The 18,861-nt window shown below is 43.5% G+C and overlaps 1 protein-coding gene across 9 annotated transcripts in view; it reads left to right on the forward strand.

Moving 5' to 3' along the window:
- Positions 1-18,861, forward strand: part of LOC149287177 (partitioning defective 3 homolog) — a 238,965-nt gene that overhangs the window by 178,507 nt on the left and 41,597 nt on the right. For all 9 annotated transcript variants that reach the window (XM_089493130.1, XM_089493135.1, XM_089493131.1 and 6 more), the window contains one exon: positions 2,209-2,451. In XM_089493130.1, coding sequence (XP_089349256.1) covers positions 2,209-2,451 — 243 coding nt within the window. The remainder of the gene's footprint in view (positions 1-2,208; positions 2,452-18,861) is intronic.

An 18,861-nucleotide genomic window follows, 5' to 3' on the forward strand; every position in this document is an offset into this window, starting at 1 on the left:
ATGACCCCGGTCCTATGGGGCCGTACATTTTAATATATGACCCCGGTCCTATGGGGCCGTACATTTTAATATATGACCCACCGGTCCTATAGGGCCTGTGACAGTGTAAACCCCAGGGAGATGCTTAGTGTGGCATTTAGGTACAGGTGCTATCCAGATCATAAATATGGGTCCCTGGGGTGGAGCAATTGGAGAGCAGGGTGGGGAGGATATGTGACAAACCCTGTAGCAGGAGGGCCATACATGTCACTTTTAGGGGTCCTAAGCACAGTCCTCTAGGGCAATCAGTCTCGGAAACACCAGCTTGTAACAAAACAGATCTTTATATTTAATTGCTGAAACCCCAAATCATAAAAAGAAAACCTAGCTCCCAATTGGAGCCCTCTCTAACTGAACTATGCTGGTCCAGACTGACCAGCCTAATCACCCACTACCTCAACCTCCCAGCCTAATCACCCACTACCTCAACCTCCCAGCCTAATCACCCACTGACTCAACCTCCCAGCCAGACCCAGCTACGCCTGGCTCTGGAAAACCTCCCCCAGACAGCACACAAAATGTCCAGGCAGGTATTGCCTCACTTGGCTCAGGGATTGTCTTCTTCAGGGCCTCTCCTTGCCCTGGGAGTGCAGGGAACTTCCTCTTCCCCCAAAAGTCTCCCTGAGTTTCAGGCTTTAGGGGTTTTTAATGTCCAGCACCTGTGCCTGACGCCGGCCCCATAGGAATCCCGGACCGGATCCTGCAGATTTTTTGCCTCCTGGAAAACCCGGAATGGAATTTCCACAGCATGGGGAAACGGAGAATTGGCCCACCCTGCTCTCCAATTGCTCCACCCCAGGGACCCATATTTATGATCTGGATAGCACCTGTACCCAAATGCCACACTAAGCATCTCCCTGGGGTTTACACTGTCACAGGCCGTACATTTTAATATATGACCCCGGTCCTATGGGGCCGTACATTTTAATATATGACCCTGGTCCTATGGGGCCGTACATTTTAATATATGACCCCGGTCCTATGGGGCCGTACATTTTAATATATGACCCCGGTCCTATGGGGCCGTACATTTTGATATGACACGACAAACAAGCATCCCTTTACAATTTGCTGACTGCATATCTTTCCAGAAACTGGAAAAATGTTTAGAAAGCTATTTTTCAAGTGGTCGCCGTGTGTGTCCACCACCTCCATACCGCCTTTAACGTATTCTTTCTGAGCGCCGCTAAGGTGGATTCAGAGTGGAATGAATGTGTTCTGTGTACCGAGTCGTGCGCGTGCAAATTGAAGGCTGTCAAAATATCCGTCTCGCGATCCATACATTCCGTTTCGGCAGAGCTCATAATTGCATTGGGTTTCTCTTTCTGGTGGAACGGCCCAGCAGCGCGCTGTAATGGCCCATCAGCCCGGCACCTGGATGTACTGGGTAATCACCGTCCATCAGGCTTGACATTTTTTTCCTCTTTTGAAGGCGGTTACATGCATTTGAAATCTAGCAATGTAGTGAGCAGCGTGTCTGGAACACGGGGGGCGGGGGGGATCTTTCTTTTGGGGTCTTTGCTCAATCACAAAAGTTCAAAGCAGAGAAACATGCCCGGGGTGTCAATGATGTTCTATGAAGCTCTTCTTGGTGGCGTTGGCCTCAGAAATGTAAACGTTCCAATATATGGTAAATCACGCAGTGGCTTCGCTGTGTAGCAGTCTGATGATTGTATAATCTTGTGGCATCATATGTGTAAAAATATTAAAACGTAACCATTTACCCCAGGAAAGGCGGCTAAAAATCTAATTTGTGAAGACTCAAACCTTAACCAGTACTTAGGTTCAGGAGCCATATGCCTGTCCCGTGTGTGTTTAAATCCCCTTACTGTATTAGCCTTTACCACTTCTGCTGGGAGGCTCTTCCATTTACCACCCTCTCAATATGTGCAGGAGTGGCATGAGGCTATTGCATTATATCACAGGATATATAAATATTGCAATATATTTTAGCTAACGGAAATATCGTATTATTCATCTACGCGTTGTATATGTACTAACAAAGCTTTACAATGCACAGATGAATAACACTATATATTGGTCAGCTGATATAAATCTATAATATATGTATTGTAATTAGGTTTGTTTCCTGGGGTTTTGGATACATTTATTCTTTTAGTAATAAATATGATTTTATCATTTTCATGTTTTATTTCCTTTGTTTTACAGAATTCAAGCAAAAACACGAGAGTTCAGGGAAAGGCAGGCGAGAGAAAAGGACTATGCGGAGATTCCGGATTACTCGCTGGACGACCCAGCGTACGCAGGGACCGGCCTCTACGACAGCATCGCAAATAGCGTCAATGTGAGCTTGCACTCCAGACCCCAGAGTCCAAGAGATGGAAAGCAAATTGAAGCACTCTATGCTCAAGTGAAGAAACCAAGAAACCCAAAGCCTCCACCTGAAGACAGGTAGGCACCGACCAGAATAAATCCTTAATTCCTGTAGCTGCTGTGGTCTCAAGGCCCCTGCTTTACCACCATTCAGTTTACTTAAATCTTTTGTAATGACTTGTAACTTGTGTATTTTCTTATTGATTTTTAAAGTCTATAAATAAAGTATTGATTGAGTGAATATTGCTAGTTTGTCACGTGAGCGTTCTGCTTACAGTCACATGAAGCCGATAAGCACAGGGCTCCCTCCTTCTGAATTTAGGGCCTGATTACCTACACGGTGTAGGAAAGGCTGCGATCCGCCAGCGATAACGCAGTGAGCAGTGGCTCTGCGTACTTAACCCCACGTGTGTCCCGAGTGCTGCATGCATTCCCTAGACGAACCTTCCCTCCAAAGCACGTTTACACGTGTGTAGAACATAAAGAAACATACGTGATTCCAGTCCTTGTTCTGTAACAAAGATGTTGCTGTGGACAACATAACTTCCTGTACTTGAACATTCTTTGAAGGTAATGTTCAAAAAGTGATTCTGGTGCAAAGTTTGAAAAATGGCAACTTAAATCCGCGGAATCGTTCCATTGGTTGCCGAGGTGATAAGACCACTTTTCAGCTTTTGCCCCCCCTTTGTGTTGATTACCTTCCATGAAAGGAGACGAATGTCGCTGGTCTTTGTGGCCACTTGGGAAGCTCAATGGATAAAACTTCCTAAACCGTTCCATTGACATAACCTAAAATTAGAATGTCCGTGGTGGGTAAATGAAACCGTTTATCGGCTGAAGAGTTAAAGCATGAAGAAGGTCTCCTATATGCCATCTGTATCTTTTTATGTGAAAATGGCAAAACCGAAGGACGGGGCGTAGGGCAGATGTGACTCGTGGATAATGGACCCTTATTTTCCAGCCCGTCTTACATCTACAGTTTGTGCAAAAGACAGAAAATTTCTGTATGTTTTAAAAAAAGCCTCTTAATGATTTTGTTCTGGAAAAGGATGTTTTAACCGGAGATTTTCAGGAGATGGATTCAGATGTAATTGGCTTTTTTTTTTGTTTTTCGACGGCTTCTCTCTTTCTCTTGACCTAATTAGTATAGTTGCCTCTGTTTTCCCCGGCTCGTTCTCACCAGCCGACGCCAAATATCCAACACAACTCTGGGGATCCATATAGGTAAACACAGATTGCCACACGACGCCGCTGCTCGCTCCGCACGCTCGTGGCTAGCTTTAATTGGAGATTTGCACAATGTTACCCCGAGGGGCAGCTTTTCAAAGGCTTTTCTTTACGATGAGTCTGGGAAGGCTTAGACTGAAAATTGACGTTTCTTCCCCCAAACAATAGCAGTAGTTTATAGCTTCCTATGGTTAGCTCCGCTATATGTTTATTACGGTTCCTCTCCAAACCTATTTAATTTGCAGCTATTGCCTTTTTTATCTTCACGCCAGGAAGTAGATAATCATTTTTCTTTTGTGAATCTCTCCGTTAATAGAATCTGGATGCTCCTGTGCTGTCTGCCTTCCTCCCAAGTGGAGTCTGATCATTTAAGGGCGCCTCCGCAGAGTGTAACAATCCTAAATATGCCTTTTTCTTCGTTTAAACGCCTCCAAGCTACCGGCTCATCCTACGTATTTTAAGGTGCTGTTCCTCCCAGACAAAATATTAAGTGCATTTTAATCAAATAAGTCTTCGCTGATCTGTCATTTTACTCTTCCGTCTGAGAGACGACCTGATAGCCTCTAAAAAGATATTCTCCCCAAAAAAACTTTTCTATTGGCGTCTGCTTTTGTGTCACATGACAATTAAGCGTTCCCCGCTACAATGTCCAAATGAGCTAAAAAAAATTGACGTGATTAAAATAATTATTCTGGAAAGGCATTAGGAATGGTGTTTCTAATGGTGCATTTAGTTAGAAGTGTTTTAGATTCAGCAGAGGTAGGTGGAACGGAACTTTCAAGCAAAAGCATTAAAGTTTTTTAGGATGTTCTAGGGAGCGAGCCCGCGGCAATGAAATCTAGAACGGGGGAATATAGAAGGGAACCATTTAACAGTAAAGTTGTTTCACTGCTCTTGGCAAGGTTCATGCCGTACATTGTTCAAAACGTGTATATATATATATATATATATATATATCCCCGTAGAGTTGGAAGTTGATGTATCTGTATCTTTCATCAGTTATCCCACCATTAACAGTTATCTCCAGTTTTCCATGTCTCCTATATGTATCATTGCACAACCAGCCATGTACTCGGCACTCTTTTGGGGTCCGGTATACCTACAGCTGGATCACAGAGCTTTCTGTTTGCTGGACTCCTGTAAATGCTGTATTGGTTGGCATTAGGTTTTATTTTTTTGTTTGTTTTGGTACTTTAAAGTTTTCCTCCAAGAAATTGTGTTGCTCGTGGAGACAAATCAATTTTTAATATTTTCCTTCTATGATTTAATTGTATTTTCTATTCCCTTGGATTAAGGCAAAAATCTGCGACGTTTGCTGTTCAAGTTTCTAACAACATATATATATATATATATATAAAAACTGAAAATAGGTAAAAATATAAAAGCACTCGCTGTAAATACTCCCACTCAGTTCGCACAAACCTTTAAGTTCCCACTAAAGTGTTCTTCGAGATTACAATCACGTGTGATTGCCAAGGAGGACAAAGCAATTTTGTTTTAAGCTTATTTTTATTGATTTGACAGGAGTAATAAATGTCCTGTTCTGGGAGATTATCTGACATTGTTATTTTCTAATATTTAATTCCTCTATTCCCTCCCGTTGAGGCACAGACTGTGGATTTTTTTTTTCCAGGCCAACGATTGTGTCATTGTATAAAAAAAAAATTAAAATAAAAAAAAAAGCTGCCCTATATCACCTTATTTAGCTAATTTATTAAAACTACCTATTTTATGCTGTCTAGCTTTTTTCTGCCTGCGTAATTGTTTAGAATATGTAACTTTATCAAAGAACATGAGATTTATTCCAGAACTGACCTACCGGTAAAGTCTTCCTGTTACGAACGTTCCCCGATCCTAATAGGGGACCTTTAGTTGAAGCTGATACTCTTTATAGGGTAACGTAGAAAAAGAGGGGATGTTGATTCCACCATAAGAAGCTTTAATTTAAGCCTCCATAGGAAATTGTCTGCCCCGTTGTTATACACGTAAGATTGGTTTCTTATACAGGTATGTTATTTATGTCGGGCTGTAAACATCATGTTATGATGATCATGCGCGCTTACTCTTGTGTACATACACTCGGCGCGCGTTATTGCCGAGGATCTGGGATGTAAGCAGACCAGCGGTAAAAGACCTCGCTGCGGGAACTTAGCTGCTTCTTGAAAAGCATTTTCTAGGCTAAGCTTTCCACATGTATCATGACTTCTGTAAACGTGTCTCCTCGTGTTTATTACATGCCAACACAACGCGCCCAGCGTATCATAGTTACCTTTTTCTGCATCGTAAATAAGAAAACAGAATCCGCTGGTCCATACGCTTTCCCATCTAAACACTAATAGGACTGTGCAGCCGCAGCCATGGATTCTGGCTTTAGAAGCGCGGGTGTGAAACCATCTCTCTCTCCTTCCTCCATTCACGTTCCTGCCGTCCTCGGACTATTGTCCTGAAAGAATCATTTCATTCCAAACTCCATCAAGCAGCAAATAGTCTGCTACCCACCCCTAGCTCCTGGCAGACGCTCTAATGGGTGCATCAATGCCCAAATCACCTGTTTTTTGTGATTCGGGCATTTAAAAATGTCTATTTTGAAACCAGCCTTTTTTGCTGTCTCAAGAAGGAAGAAGAGAACATGGCAGCTTAGTGATGCCGGAGTCAACTTTTGTCTTTTGTTTTATTTTCTGTCTTTATTGACCAAGTTCGCAGCCTCCCATCGGCTTTTGAGGTTGTCTGCAAAAATGCAGAAGTGATGGATACCTTATTCCGTTCTCTTCTGACACTTTTTTTATTGTTTCACTTTTATAATTTAAATTTCCACTTGCTTTTTTTTCCGAAATACAATCCTCCTACAAAATGTTCTGTGAATCCCACGGATCCAAACCACTGCCCGTAAGACGTGTGGAAGGAATTTGGTATAGCTGCGCACCATTAGAAAAGTGGCGAAAGAAGCTTCTAACACCAGAATAAATGGTTAATACTGCTAAAAATATACAATATAAGATATTAAATAGGTGAACCAATGATACATAAGAATATCTATTTCTAACAATTGATTTCAAAAGAATCCGACGCGTTTCGCCAAATAGGCTTCCTTGGTTAATGACCGGGTTAAAACCTTACGTTTCCAGGAATGATAAATCACGAAGGGTGCGCATCGGTCAGGCTAGAGACTCAATACAGGGGGTTTTCACGGTTGCAAAGGAGGACGCTTGAATAAAAGTAATTGACTAAGACCTTGAGGTCTCTTTACCCAGACGGTTTTAGTTTTGTTTTCCATCGTTAGCCTCTGAGGAGGGCTGTGTTTGGCAAATAATTTTATACTCTAATGCAAACCTGAAATCGATAAATGGCTACAAATGCACATTCTTATGTATTTATAATTTTTATCAGTATTAAATATTTATCTGCAACTGTCCATATCCAAGATTGTTGGCGCTCTCACCCATCACGTTTACCATAAGCCATGCAGACCTGATACTTCCTACATGAATCATTCTACCCAAACGGCACCATGTTGGGGGTTAGGTGCTCTAAACCCTATGCTTTGCTATATTGAATGGTGGGGAGAAATAGCACCTGGTGTCATCTTTGGGTCCTTATTTATTGTAAAAAGAAAATAACTCAATTTTTTAAACTTCCTAGCTTAGAGGGTTTTTCCCCGTGGAGAACGGACATTTCATATTTTGGCTGTACTATAGACAGAAATGTTTAATTTCCTGGATGTCCGTTACAGCAGGATGAACGTATCTCTTCTAACGTGCTCCAAGCAGCAAAGATAAGGCTGGAGGAAAGTTTTTAATGAACCGCTTATTTCCTTCCCTCAATTACCTTTAATGGCTAAGCCAATCAGAAAGTGGCATACAAGACAGCCACCCCACTCATTGGTTCCTTAAGGTGTTTTCCTATTGGGGGGATAATGAAATCCAGGCTGCTGCCTAAAGCATTCCAGGTGTCCCACAACATCCATGCGAACGTTGTAGCTTTGGGATATATAACACAATCCATTAAATGTTCTCTTGTAGGAAACAAAGCCCTTTACTAATGTCCTTATTATGTTTGAGTGGAATGTTACTCTTTTAATGCTTGAGAATCACGCACTGTATTCACCCATCGGAGCAGATCCTCTCCGCTCTCCCGTTATCCCAAAATCATGCGCGTCGCCCTCCAGCGATTCACCGTTAGGAAGTCCCAGCTTTGTTATCCAAGATCTCGCAGATGCCTTCACGAAACGGAGAAGCTGATTCTAATTTCACAATGTTTGGCGATGGCCGGTTTTCTCTTGAGCAGAGATTTTAGTGATTCACTAACGCTGGTGAATGTGTTTCCAGTAATCAACCCTATAGAAAAACCATGACTTAGGTGGCGGTGAAGAGATTCAGAATTGTCAACTATATTCAAGCAGGGATTATACCCGTGTGAAAAGCACCAGTTGTGTCCCGTTAGCTTTGCCCTGCCCTTGATCAGGCCAAATGCAGCAACCCCCTTAAATATAGCGGGTACCCTGCCAACCTGCAGTGTTTTTCCATGTATGAGAAGCTGCCGGTGTGATCTCCTTTTGTCCTCCATAAGTTTTTAGATTTCGCAAGACTAAACTAAAAAAAAAAAGTAAATATTGATATATTACGCAATGTATAATTGTATATATCTGGTTATTATAATGAGGCTTTGGCCCCATACATTTGCACATTTCATCTTTACGGTTGCTTCTCATCCCACTTTGGATTCCAACGACCCGGGGTGCCTCTTGCGTGGTCAGCGGAATATACAAATACCAGCCATGCTTAGTACTGAGACTAATATTACGCTCCATAGTATTCATAGCTGATATTATGCAAAACATTTTAGCTTCCGCCGTTTTTCCATATGGAAATATGACCTTAGAAAGCCTTTGTTGCCGAGGTCTTGGAACGCCTGCCACGTCGCTGCAGAACGCGCGCAAGTGCTTCTAATTAGCTGCCGAGCTGTGGGTATGATTTAAAGGTTGCAGAAATCAAAAAGGCTAATTCATTTTTCATCAATAATCACTCGCTTTAATATTTCATCACAACCTGCTGATTTTTCAGACCACCTCCTGGGGTCTCGTTCATTATGGCGCAGATGTAATGAAACATTTCTTTTCCCCCGTACTGCATTGTGTTCTTTTCTACCAAAGACATCTCCAAGACATTCTCACCGCGTTTCAATGCCTCGCGGATCTAAGTTTTGAATGTATAGCTAATACCCCGTCTACCCGGCGGCTTTTGTCTCGATTTGCATCGGTGTAGCCCTCCCAGCACTTCTCTGCGGACCCCTTTGGATACTTTGTTACTGTGTTGATGTCCTCGTTGCTCCGTTGTATGTACACCTTGGCCATTTTGGCCGCAGAATTCGTATTTCTATGCTTGTTAGGTCGTTCTTCCCCCTTTAGTATTTTTGTGCAGGAATGGCAGAAGTGGCGCATATGATATGCTAAAAATATTTCACCAAGCCCTCTGTGCGGGTTACGTAAGAAATAAACCAGCTGGAACAAATAAATGCTGTAAATAAAATATAGTTTCTTTGGTTGGCGGTCTTCCTCTATGATCTCTGAATCCGCCGGCGGCAGAAAGGATAGAAGTTCACGGGCAGAGTGAGGGAATGAAGATTCAGGGAATTAACCACAAGCAACCTGGACTATTGCTAAGTTGACCTATTCACTAAAGGGAGAGTTGCCTTCACCATTCATTATTAAGGTCTAACCCCAGTGAGCTGCTGCAAGAAGCGCTTGGCTGGCCCTGTATAATGTGTTGTTTAAGCAGTGAGACTTCTTGAAAGACTTCTGTCCCATTAAATGATGCACTATACAGGGCCAGCTCAACCTTTCTGGCTGGATAAACCTACCAGAGTTGGCCCTTCATAATGAATATTAAAGTGTGGCGTTAAAACCGCATCTATCGCATTGTAGGACTTGGGTGTTTACCCTGAGAATCAATTTCAGGTTGGTAATAAGATGTTGTGACATCACTTAGAAAGCAAAACGTCTGCAAGATGCAAAAATAAAACCTTTAAATCTAGAATGACTCCCCTATGGTGGCATTTGAAAACAGGACATGTAAGCCCACCTCAGAGAAAACGGGGTCCTAATTACCTTCAGGGATTTCTTTCTCCTCGTCTTGTGAAGTTGTACTGGGATATTTTTCACGCCTAAGGTTTCTCTGTAGTTCCCAGAATGTCCCTGCTACCCCCCCCGCTAACGCCGATTTTAGGGAGAATGGGGATTTGGGAATTATTGGGCAGAGAAGCGCTCCGTCTAAAGTCTCTGTTGGAGAGAGCGCGAGATTCCGGCAATCCATTATTAATCAGCTCATCTTTCCGAGGACACTAATCATTTATGTTAGCGAAATAATAGCAGTCAAGGAGTATTTCATTTAAAGTGGAATTTTCCCTTGTATTCCCCCGTGAGAAGTCTACCTAGATAATGGCTCTCACGGAATGAAAGATAAATATGTCTGTGAAGCTAATTGTAAGCCGCACTCTGGCTCACTTTTAGATCTTTTAAGAAGTTACGGACTTGGAGTGCGGCGTGAAGTCTGCCGCTATGAACTTTCTGCACGTACTTTCTGAGCACACTCGCATACATAGGAGAAATAAGGTCAAATCCGCCAATGTAATGATTTCGGAACCCTGTTGGTGCTGGTGCTAGAAACACCGTCTCCCTGCTCGTCATCGCTGCATTCCCGGTAATTACCAATTAATTTTAACCTCTGGCTGTACACTGTAACTGGACTCCAGTTGCTATTGGGTGTGATTTTTAATGGGGCTCCTGTGACAAAGGGTTAACAGTAGGTGTAGAGATAATGGAAACATAGAATGTGATGGCAGATAAGAACCATTTGGCCATTTTTCCTTTTGTTAAAACCCTGACCTTAATCAGTCCTTGGTCTTGTCTTAATTTCAGGAGCCATATGCCTTTCCCATGCATGTTTGAATTCCCTCACTGTATTAACGCCTACCACATCTGCTGAGAGGCTGTTCAACTCTTCTACTACCCTTTCAGTAAAGCAAATCTTTCCTCTTGTTCTAGCATTTCTCTTTATTATTATTTATTTATTATTATTTATTGCTTTATATAGCGCCATCTAATTCCGTAGCGCTGTACAATGGGTAGACAGGACATAACAAGTAGTACGTAACATAAATTGACTAACAGAGACAACAGCTGAGGAGGGCCCGGCTCAAACGAGCTTACAGTCTAGAGGGAGTTGGGTTGTATTACACAAAAGGTAAAAGGTAAAAGTGCCACTGTTGGGGATAGACCAGCCACGCTAATAAAAGTAACAGTATTGCAGGGGAGGGAGTAGGAAGGGTAAGGTAAAGGAATATGGGAGGAAAGGGGTTAATGTGCTATGTTGTAAGCATCCTTAAAGAAGTGGGTCTTGAGGGATTTTTTGAAGGAATAAAGGCAGGGGGAGAGACGGATAGACCGGGGGAGAGCATTCCAGAGGATAGGGGCAGCCCTGGAGACATCTTGTAAGCGGGCGTGAGAGCTAGAAATCAGAGGATAGAAGGAGATCGTTGGATGAGCGGAGAGACCGGTGAGGAGTGTATTTAGAGATGAGTGGAGAGACCGGTTAGGAGTGTATTTAGCGATGAGTGAGGAGATGTAGGGAGGGGAGCCGCTGTGAAGGGCTTTGAAAGTAAGAGTGAGGATTTTGAAATGAACCCTGAAGCGCACAGGCAGCCGGTGAAGAGACTGACAGAGGGGAGAGACGTTAGTAAAGCGATGTGAGCGGAAGATAATTCTGGCGGCAGCATTCATGGTGGATTGTAGAGGGGTGAGACGGTTAAGAGGGAGACCGGCTAAGATAGAGTTACAGTAGTCAAGACGGGAGATAATCAGGGCATGGACAAGAGCCTTAGTGGCATGCTGCGTTAGGAAGGGACGGATGCGGGCAATGTTTTTAAGATGAAGGCGACAGTTTTTAGAGACAGACTGAATATGGGATGTGAACGAAAGGTCGGAGTCAAGGGTGACACCAAGACAGCGTGCATGAGTAGACGGGGAGATGATGGCACCATTAACATTGAGGGAGATAGATGGGGGAATCTTAACATTGGAGGGAGGGAAGATGAGGAGTTCAGTTCTGGAGATAATTCTAGAAGGTCATGGTTGCCACTTGGTCAAAACTATGTCTGCCACTCACTCCACGTAGCCTTGCAGGGCTCTTATTGATGGAAGGCACGCGCATTCTAATGCCTTTGGTAAACGGTAAGCTTGCTGGAGCGTGCTCCGAGACCCCCTACTCCCGGGGTGTCCAACCTGCGGCCCACCAGCTGCTGCAGGACTACAACTCCCATACTCCTCAGCCAGCCTCTTAGCTGGAAGAGCATTATGGGAGATGTAGTCCTGCAGCAGCTGGAGGGCCGCGGGTTGGACACCCCTGTCCTATTCATTTTATGCACACGCCACGACGACAATTTGAAATTAAAATGCTGTTGCAGCTGCACTGTCTTCATTTACCTTTTTTTTTTTTTTTTTTTTTTTTTTTTACCCTAAATCTTTCAGTTACTCTTCAGAAATGGCAAAAATCCCTTAATAACCATCTTGCGAAATGATAATCTGCAGTTTATATACGGCGCTCGTTGGCAGTTTTGCTGAGCCGCTGCTTGTACTCTCACGGAATTAACATAAAATAAATATTTTTCACGGTGATTTCAGATTTCCGCTCCGCCGCTTGACTTTGACGCGCGGCATCAAGGAGTATCCTTACCTTTCAATTCATGCCGGAGAAATTTCCTGAATACATTCCAGGGGTTGATGGGGTTTTTATCATTTCTAAGCAGTCATTAGATTGCGCGTTATGGAAATCCTTCCCCCTGTAGTGGCGTTTATGAAGGTTTCTCTTAGAGTTCTCGTTGTTTTTCCAGAGAGTTTGTTTTCTTGCGTGTTTCTTTAATCCCACGATACGAGGTCACGTTCTTGCTAGGTGCTCTCGGAAGGTGAAAGGTCGGTGGCTTTTAGTTATATATCTTATGGGTGAGTGTTAGAGAGGCGGTGAGCTTAATAGTTCCAGATCCATGTCTTCTTTAATGTTTTGTTAGGGGCAAGAGGGTCAGCGGTTTAGATGTAATGTAAGGAAGTTTTGACTTACTGGGAGGGTGGTGTATACATGGAGCAGCCACCCAGCAGAAGTGGTTAGGGGTGAGGGAATTTAAACATACATAGGATAGACATATGGCTTCTGAACAAGACAAACGACTGGTTAGGGTCCGAGTCTTTGCATCAGGAGGACGGACTAGACAGGCCGAATGGGTCTCATCTACCATCCAGTTCCACGTTTCTATGTAACTGCGTATAAAATGAATTTCCAGCCATCGGCGTAGTGAAGACGGGAGAATTTCTTTATTTTAAAACTCTAGCAGCTGTGCCGGAATCACAGAATAATCCAATGTAATGGTGACTACAGATTAAAGGAAGCGATGACTAAACCTGTATGTATTAGGAACCTGTCTAGTGTGCACCATGGGGGGGATCTGGCTTAACGTTCCGGTCCTGGGACCCGCATGATTATTTCCCCCCCCCCCTCCCCATCGAGTCACCTATTTTCTGGCATGAAAATGCTGGCAGCCTCTGTAGGGAGCGAGTCTTTAGTCTCAGGTTCCGGATAGTCATATCCCGATCCCAGGCGTGCTTAATATCCCTATTTCAAAGAGCCTGAGGTTTCTGTTTTTGGAGGATATCTATTGCGCCCCATGATTTTGTCATCCCGTTCCCTATATATATATATATATATATATATATATATATATATATATATATATATATATATATATATATATATACTCGTTGTCTTGCTCAATCTCTTTGAATATGCAGAATGCGATTGTCAGAAGCTTGGTCTTTCTAAGCATCTTAGCGAAAGCCGAGAGCGCGCCGCTTCATTTCTCATTCCTCTCTGGCCGTCCTGCGCGTTCGTAGCTGATAAACAGACTAAAGTCATTCAAGCTGAAGGACAGTTCTTAGAAAATGTGTTTTCTGCCATTTTCCTGTCTCGGTTTCCAGCGACTACGTCTGAAATGGTACATTTGCCTTTTACTCGATTCCACATCGCTGAGCGCCCGGACAGCTTATTGACGTTAGATGACCAGTTATATGTGCGTGCGTTTTCTTCCCAATGCACTGATTGTCCCCGTAAGCTGTTTAGCATATCGTATTCACAGCACTTAGCGGGGTGATTGAACACGGTTAAAATGTTCACAACGTGGTGATGCCAAAAGTGTTATTACAGTGCAGTGCGAGCGTTTCTACCGGCGGGTAAAGAGATCTCTGAGTGAGAACATACAGAATATCCAATCCCAGGGTTTTGGATGATCCGGAAGAGTATAGTGGACGGCGTAGAAACATTGTATCTCAGCGAATTCCCCTGGAAACACATCCATGATCAGCACATCACCGCTAAGGCTGTTTTCAGACACACTCGTGGCATTCTAACAACATATATTCCTTTATTGCCTATGGATATCCCATGTGAAGCAAGGTATGATGCCTACTGGGAAGCACGCGAGTCTTTGGGTTGCTGGGAAGGATAGGGTCTACATTGACAAAATCCTGGTTTTATCACCTTTTTGTTCCAATAAACTCCCTTTATCCGCCATTGTTGTCAATCACATTTTGGGAGACTTTCCCTGCTCAAGTGCCACAGTGAGCTGATACTTTATGGCAATGCTAATGAAGTCCGTTGCTCCATAGACTTTCATTAGTCAGAGTGTCTGGGTGATTATGATGAGGAGTCAGGGCGTATGTCTAGTAGATTGGTAACCCATACAAATGGCAGACCACCCCCCAAAACCTTCCTGTGGATGAGTTTGAGAAGGCACAAGGAAGAAGAAAGCCCTTAAAGTTTCTTCATGCTTCAGACACAATTAAATGTAAAGCAGTGTTTACTATTTTTAGGAAGCCCCAGAAAATCCGCGACTGATTTCTACCACGGTAATAATACTAAATCCCGCGTTGGTTCTGTTGCTGGGAAACGTGATGTGTTTCTGGGAGTGGAACCAGGTCGCAGGCAGTGAAAATTGTCGTTTCAGGGGAAGATAATAGAAACTTTTGTCCGAATGCATTGTTGGTTGGGTGGATGGACCCCAGCCTGACCCGGACGCCTGCTTCTGGATCAGCAGCCAGTACCTAGAAGTCAGGTTGTTGAATGTTATGGATTGTGGCACAAAATGGAATATAACAGAACCGCATCTCGTAAAGTTCTGGTTCACACAGTGTTTCAGAAGCTAGTCGTTGAAGGTAGATGATCTGGTTTTATTCATTTAGAGTCCAAATCTACCTTTTTTTGTTAATTTTGTCCTCAATGGATTAGAAGCGAACCAGAGCGAGCGGCCCGCGTTCTATTCGTTGTAACACAGTGCTGGATCTGAGAATTGATCCCCTGTCTCGCTGCACGCGGATCTCGGAGTGCATTAAATGAAGCCGTATAATAAGCCGGGACGGAGCGAGGAGGTGACTGAGAGCTCGCGTCTCCTACGCGCGGCATAAATATTTCATTTCCAGCGCGCTGGTTATTTAAAGAAATATCTCCAGCGCTGGCCTCATTCATTTTTAAAGAGATCCTGCTGTCTTTCCGTCAGTTTCTTTGGAAATTGGCAGGAATGTTGGAATTATTTTGAAATGCTGTTCAACGGGTGTTTCTGTGAGGTTTGGAAGACTTAGATTAGCCTCGGCCACATCTTCTTAGCGCACACCGCTCCCTGTCGAACACGCATGTTCACATGATTTCAGTGAAAAGCCCATAATCCTCATTTGACTTGATATAGATTGGACCCAAAATGTCGTCCGGTTCCAGGATTTCCAAGATTCTTTTTTTCTCTCCTCGTAGATGGTTTCCATCATGGTGTCCTCTAGATGTGGATGGAGCCCGGTCCTTCCTGTTTGGTGGAATTTAAACTCTTATGTTTCATTGCAGCAGGTTTTTATGAGTGTCATGTCTGCTCTGAAATAGGAAACGTAGCTCGTCCGTTCGTGCTGTAAAGACTCTCGTCTGAGATTCAGGAGCCACATGCTTATCCCATGTTTACATTCCCTTGCTATATTACCCTCTACCACTTCGCACTTCTCTACCACCCTCTCGGCCTTATGTACTAAACTTCCCTATAAACTACTATATATGCAGAAACATATCTGATGCTGCCCTCTGTAGTACTTATTTTGGGGCAAGGGTCTCCAGAATACTGTTCCTTGGGACGCAATTCATTTTACGTCCGGACCAATATCTGCTCTCGGGCTACCTTTTTGTATACTGGTCATATTGTATATTTTTCTTTTCATCTAAATCTCCGATTTCCAGTGACCTGACATTGGACGGATATTAATACCCCTTTCTCCATTAGTGCGGCTCTCGAGCTCGGAGAACCTGCATTTACTTTATGTGGTTCTATCCAAGTAGTAATGCTTCTGGATTACCGTGTACTTCCAGTTAGAAGGCAATAAAACGGGGGCCGTTCAATCTCAATTTGGACAGTGCTATTTCTAAAAAGAGAAAAATGAACTTTTTGAAGGGAAAAATGTTTGGCCAAAGTAGAACGTTAACTGTTATAAGTGAGGCCAACAGCATCAGAGTATAACGTGTGAGTGATTTAAAAGCCAAGACGTGAGTTTAACCCCTTACTGCATTCTGTTCATGTGGATATCAGACAGAGGAGAGATTTTGGAGACTGGGTAGTGAGCTCTCCAAGAGCTCGGTGAATAAACAGGGCTTCTGCCTCATTATCTCTACTGTATAAAGTCACAGGAGACGCTCGCCGGGACTTCCCGTCGTCACGTGATCTTCTGCGGCCCTAAAGTTCTGTGGTTTTTCCCTGACTTAAGAAAAATGGATGTAGCTGTATTGGCCCGAGAGAAGACGACGTTCCGGAAACTTGTGTGCCCTTAAATGTTTTTATTCATTGGCTCAATAACAAGTATCAACTTAGATTGAGTTCAGCGGTCTCTGGAAGGTCTTGATGATATGGAGGTCCGATGATTTAAGTGATGCTGGAATACCCCCCCCCCCCCCAGGAAGGCTTTGATACAGAATAGTTAATAAAATGCTGAAATAGTGGTAATTTACTAAACCCCAAAAAACACAAAATAAAGCATTGTTCATCTTGGAGCTTGTAAGCGAGTTTTTCAATGTAGGTACCGGGGGCTGGACGTGAACGCAGGGTGGTGTCACATGATACATGTCACATGTCGGGTCTGTGCTATAGAGCTTTAATTTACTAATTTTGGATATTCTGTTATTTAATGGCAATTAATTTTCTGTAAAGGAGCAGTAATTCCCAAAATTGTGTTTATCTAATGTATTTTTTTTAAATGTATGCTGTAGTCTGCTCTGTGTATTACTGCATGCTTATCAGTGACACACCTGTTGGCAGGCCGTAAAATGCACCGGAGCCCACGCAGAATAGACTACAACATGCATTAAACATGGTAATAGGGTTGGCGTGCTTCTCCAGCGTGTAGCCTGTTGCCCTGCGGTTTCGTGGAGGGAGCGCTTTGTCGGAGCCTTTTAATAACGCTGTGTGCGCCCGTATGTAATCGGTCATGAATAATCTAATTCCGCTTGCAGTTTGAAACAATGAATGTATACGCGGCGAATGTCTGCATTAAATACACTGTGTACCGAGTTGTAAAGCCACGTAGCTCAATAACATCCACGGGATAACATTTGAATAGTTTAGCAGATTATCCTTAGAGAGAACTTGTGAAGTCTTCATTCATTCACCTCGTTCAGTGATGTAAATTGAGACTTTCAGAGATGAAAGCCCCTCCGTGTTATAAAATCATATTAACACCGACAAAGCGGAAATTTAATTATCTAGATGGAGATGTGGATATTTTCTTCTGCTGGACGTCACCGTTATTGCGCGTTAGAGTTATCTGCGCCGCTGTTATCTGGGAATGGAAATTGACTATTTTATTTTTCAAGGTATTCCCCCCCCCCCCCAAATCTTTATTTTTGGGGACATTTTCAAACATGGAAATATTTATATATATTTATATTTATATATGTTACAGAACTGCTCAGAATATGTCCTGTGTTAACATTGTGAAGGTTTGGATTTAATATAGCGAGGAAGATTTGTAAAGCTGCTGCCCACCAGAATTCTTATGCCCAGCAACCGTTGGCTGTAATTACTGGTGCTCTCTGTATTGTGTCCTACGGTCTCCTCTCGGTGAATTTATTGCTGTAGGTGGCAGACAAATGAATTTTGTACGGGTCCTTGAAAAGCCGCTAGATGGATCCGCTGTGGTACGAACGTATCGCCATTACCTTACTGCCAGAATCCGTAATGACCCCACGCGCGGCTTCCACTATAAAATAGAATATTCTAACAACGTGATGCACACAGCTCTGGCAGCGAGAGAGTTAAAAGGTATCCCACTGCCTCAGTACCCTCCTTGAAATCAGGGCAGACGTTTCCATTAAGGCCATGGTGCTGTCGGCGTTACCGTCTGTTTAAATAGTCTAATTGCCACGTCGGAGCTGTTTCCAGCCCTCCCAGCGCACCGCGCATGTTATAACCCGGGCCCCGCAATCTCACTGTTGGCATTTTACACCCGTCATGTACCTGTCAGCGCGGCACATCGCGGAAATACCAGCAGCCCCTGACATTTGTTTAAATTATTTCATACGTCGGCTGCTAAAAAAGTATAGTCTCCCTTTAAACAGGTTTACAAAGTGCCTGCTTCCAGACGCTACACTAGTCGGATTTAGATTGTAAGCTTTATGGGACAGAATTCGACGATGTATGTGTTAGACGTTTTTCCTCCTGAATCGGTATTTTAACATTATGGGCTAGATAACCGAATGGGGAGGAAAAATTGTGCGGAGCCTGGGAATGGCACGTTATAAGGCTGGGTTCTCTGAGTTCTAGTGTATGCCCATTGCAGGGGGGGGGGGGCAACATTCCTCATACTAAATGGCTGAAGGGGTCTTCGCTGCCTCTGAGCCAGTCGGCAGGATTCGAGGACCCCCAGCTTCCTCTGCTGCTCCCTGACCCTAAAAACTCATGATAAAGATTCCGATATTTTTATTTTAACCCTTTTTCCCCCGTCTCGAGTAATCCATAATGCTTTCAGGATCGCGTTGTGATGTTTAGTAGATATTTCCCTTGTCGAATGTCACGGGTCCGGATAGGTAACTTTTTTCCCCCTGATACTCGAACAATGTCTTGTGAAACGATTTCCTTTGTCCCCAGAAGCATTTGTTAGAAGAAAGCCGGAGAGTTTCTGGAAGCCCGGCTTTGATCTTTCGT

Source organism: Sceloporus occidentalis, unplaced genomic scaffold (assembly GCF_023333645.1).
Source record: "Sceloporus occidentalis isolate IW3139 unplaced genomic scaffold, rSceOcc1.0.p SCAF_63, whole genome shotgun sequence".
In the NCBI taxonomy this organism is placed as follows: Eukaryota; Metazoa; Chordata; class Lepidosauria; order Squamata; family Phrynosomatidae; genus Sceloporus; species Sceloporus occidentalis.